Genomic DNA, 3,743 nt, shown 5'->3' with positions numbered 1-3,743 from the left:
AGGGGGCAGCTCCAGGCGCAGGCCGGCCCCTTGCGGCTCGGGCCAGCTTTTCCTTTCGAGGGAGTTCAAATTGTATGTGGCGCGTCGGGGCCCCGGGCTCTGTGATGGAAAAACACAGCTGGGCAGAAACGCTGCGTGCGATTAGGTAATGGGATTAAGTCACTGCAGAATGGGTTGAACAGGTTTCTCCTCTCTCGCGCGCTGCACGGTTGGCAGCCATCCGACCGTCGAGATTAGGCTGGAGTCTATTTTAGGTCTTCACATGCTCACTAACATAGATCTGTTTGCTCTGAGAAGCTTCAGTGCTTGCCACTGGAAGGACTGGGAGGGAATCGGCGGGCTGAGTCCGGCCTGCCTGCCCCTGCCAGCCCCACGTGGCCACGTCCACGTGCGCTCATGGCTGCACACACGCGTGCTTGCGGCGGCCTCTGCCCCACGGCGCCGGCAGGAGGATGCTTTCACCGGGCATTTAACACCCCCCCCAGCCCAAGCTGCTCAGCGGCCCTTACCTTGTACAGGACGTAATGGCTTTTTGTAACAGCAAAAATCAGGTGGATGTTGTTTTCAGCGAGTTTCTCCCCAAGAAGCGCCAGGGAAGGATAATCCTAGGGGCACAAAGAGGGCAGAAAGACTGACTGGTAACACAGAAACGAAGACTGATTTCATTGCTCTTCTCCCAACAGCAAAATTCATTCCAGACACAGGGCATGTTTTGCTGGGGGATGAAGCCCCCGATGTACCAGCACAATCCCAAATGAAACAGTAGAAATTCTGTCATCCCTTAAATATTTCTGCTGCGCCCTTCACTAGAATATATGACTGACAGCACCACCAGCTACAGCAACACCTGAAACACTGGATTTCTTTCTTTCCTCCTTCTGCTTTGCCATCAGCAGACGCACATGTGTGATAAACTGGCTGCTATCTCCAGGAAGGCGAGACACGGAGATCTAGAACTGCAGAAAGTGGATGTGTATGATTTTTCTCCGAAAGCAAAACACCCACTGCCTGCTCTTTCGGCATACTGGAACCATAAAGAGATTACGATAAGCTCTTTAATTCTGCAGGCTTCCCAGACAGAGAAGATGGCAGGAAGATACTGCTCTAGCTACCCACAAGCAATAAAATAACGAACCAGGGCTCGTTTTCACGAGACAAGCTTGAGTTTAAAACACCAGGCTGCTTCTGAAGTGCTGTCCTCATTTAAGAACACCTCATTTACTTGCAGGCTGGGGGGCTGATTGAGAGCCTCCAGGACTCAAACATGGCATCCCCGTGCCAACTGCCCAGCGTAACTCCACACCAGTACGAGGGCTGTGCTCCCTTACGTACGCACTTGCTGGCATTGCACAGGAGGTGGAAAGAGGGCTTCTCCGAGGATCCTAGCCTCTGGCCCCAGAGCTTAAATTTAATTAACTCCACTGAGTTTAAATTAAAAGGGCCAGTTTGTCTATTTATTACTAAGACCTACGTTAGTGTCGAGCGCAAAGGCCGTCAATAAGAGGAGTGTCCTATTGTGCTTGCTATTGTAGCCATATCAAGGTAGGCTCAGCCTCCCTGGGAAGAAGCTGACAATCCACTGGACATTTTAGAAAACGGATGACATATTTGATGTTTCCTCTACACTTTGCAGCAAACCTAATGCTCTTCAGGACACCAAGTTACTTTTCCCTCGCTTGCAAGGAGTCCTGAAGAAACCTGCTAAGCTCCCAGCTGGTTTTGGAGCATCACAGAAGTATTCACTGTGGGGGAATGCCCAAGGGGAACGGCAAATTTTATTCGCAAACTGCAGGACCAGGTAAAACCATTCTGGTCAGGGACTGTGTTTGCTAAAAGCTGCTGGAGTCAGGGTCAGCCGCTCTCCAGAGAGGGCCACCATCAGCCCGAGGTCTCTGAGGGCTGGTCCCCCATGTCCCCCCTCACCAGCTGGCTGGACGCGCTGTACTCATTGGCTTCATTCAGGTGGCACTGGCCGTCATGGGGCTGCACCAGCCCCCCCAGCTTCCCATCCAGGGCTATGTGGGGCACGTCATCCGTCGTGAAGACCAGCAGGTGAGATGCCTCCTTCCGCCAACCGATCTTCTCCTGGGGGAAAACAAACCCTGTGAGACAGCCGGCCCACCCCTGCCAAGCCCACACTTCACCCCCTGCCCTCCACACGGTCCCAGCCACATGCTCATCCACTAGCAGACCCGTTAGCACTAATTAGAAGAGTACCATGCTCCTATCTACCCATCCCTGGCAAGAAAACAAAATGGCAGGGGCCCGCCTAGCATTTCCCAACATCTCCTTCCAACACACTTACTTAAAAAGGCATGAGGAGGTATGTGGACTGTCCACCAGCCTTTCTCTACCCAGATCCAAGAATAAGAGTTTCAGCTGCTTTTATAGGCAAAGGAGACCTGCCAAATTCCTCCACACACATTTAATCTGACCTTGTTTCCTCAGCTCCATGGAGCGGCCAAGGCAACAGCAAGAGCTGCAACATCTGCACTCAGCATTTTCATTACCACCCGCTCATGAAGGCTGTTTCTGAGCCATGATGCACGAAGTGAGGTCCCTGCCCAACAGGGCTGGCTTTGGTGCACCCACCTGCATGCACATGCATGCACAGGCACTCTGCCCTGGTCCCATTCTGCACACATCTTCTGGAAGCGATGGTGCCTCCAAGCCACCTACCATTTCGTTGTGCACCACTATGTGTGCCCTGAACAGCTCAATCTCCCTGCACAACAGCCCAGAAGACTAGGGATGCACACAGCTGGAGCAGAGCGCAGCAGGGGGAGCTTTGGCGGTGATTGCCCACACTAATCCACACACAACTGCCCCGCACAGCTCTGTTGTGAGCAACTTCTGCATATTTAAAAACATGCTAATTCCAAGCCACGCTGTGGTGGTCCCTATGAAAGCACCAAAATGTCAAGCACAGCACAAGAAGTGTCCCCTGAACCCTCCTTGGTCCCGCTGTACAAGGACCAGACGTTATCACCGTCTTTGAATGGACAGAGATGCAGGGACAGATTTTTTTCAAGTAAAGGGATAAGATTTAGATGATAAACCTTTCCCTCCCAGGGAGCTTTCCCAGGTTTCCAGCTCTGCATCGGCCCGAGAAGCAGATCTGTGCCTACAACAGCCCGCTGAAGCAGTTTGTTGCAAAGGAACTGGAAGGAAACAGAGAAGCTCAAAGGAAATTTTTGGAAACCATAGCACGGCAGCACACTCCCCTGCGCTCACTGGCTGCTCCCCCGGCCAGCTCATGCCAAGGCGGCCAGGCTGAGGTCCTGCCTGCCAACCACGGCAGGGAGAGACCAGAGCCAGGAAGCCCCATCTCCCAGAGCTTCCCCTTGGGCTGGCCACCCTGCCCATCTGCCAGCAGAGACGCAGCCCCACGCCGTCCCTTCCCACTCACACCCAGAGTCCCCCTCCCTCTGGCCCCCGGCTCAGAGCAACAGCACAAATCCCTTGGGAAGGGATGAGGGAAAAGCTGGTCAAAGCTTACTGATGGGAACACAGTGCAGATGAATATACCCAGCTCCTCCAGAGCTTACTGCTCAGCTTATTTAGCAACATCTGACATCTGCCTTGCTTCACAGTACGATGCCAGCCTATGAGCCGCCGCAGCCTGGCTGCCAGGACACTTCCTACAGGAAGCGCTGGCGTGGGCCGGGCAGGAGGGCAGAGCAGGCAGGAGGGTGCGGAATCATGGCTGCCCGCGCAATTTTCATCTGCAAATGTGAGTAACA

At 53.6% G+C, this 3,743-nt stretch overlaps 1 protein-coding gene across 1 annotated transcript in view; it reads right to left on the bottom strand.

The window, feature by feature from the left end:
• Nucleotides 1–3,743, bottom strand: part of ITGB5 (integrin subunit beta 5) — a 51,661-nt gene that overhangs the window by 34,246 nt on the left and 13,672 nt on the right. Inside the window, exons 4-5 of the mRNA XM_035896310.1 lie at nucleotides 1,924–2,085; nucleotides 510–605 (exon numbers count right to left, since the gene is read on the bottom strand). Coding sequence (XP_035752203.1) covers nucleotides 510–605; nucleotides 1,924–2,085 — 258 coding nt within the window. The remainder of the gene's footprint in view (nucleotides 1–509; nucleotides 606–1,923; nucleotides 2,086–3,743) is intronic.

This window comes from Egretta garzetta, unplaced genomic scaffold (assembly GCF_000687185.1).
Source record: "Egretta garzetta isolate BGI_Z169 unplaced genomic scaffold, ASM68718v1 scaffold326, whole genome shotgun sequence".
NCBI classification, from domain to species: domain Eukaryota; kingdom Metazoa; phylum Chordata; class Aves; order Pelecaniformes; family Ardeidae; genus Egretta; species Egretta garzetta.
The sequence above is the reverse complement of the archived record's forward strand: the minus strand, read 5'-3'. Positions and strand labels throughout refer to the sequence as shown.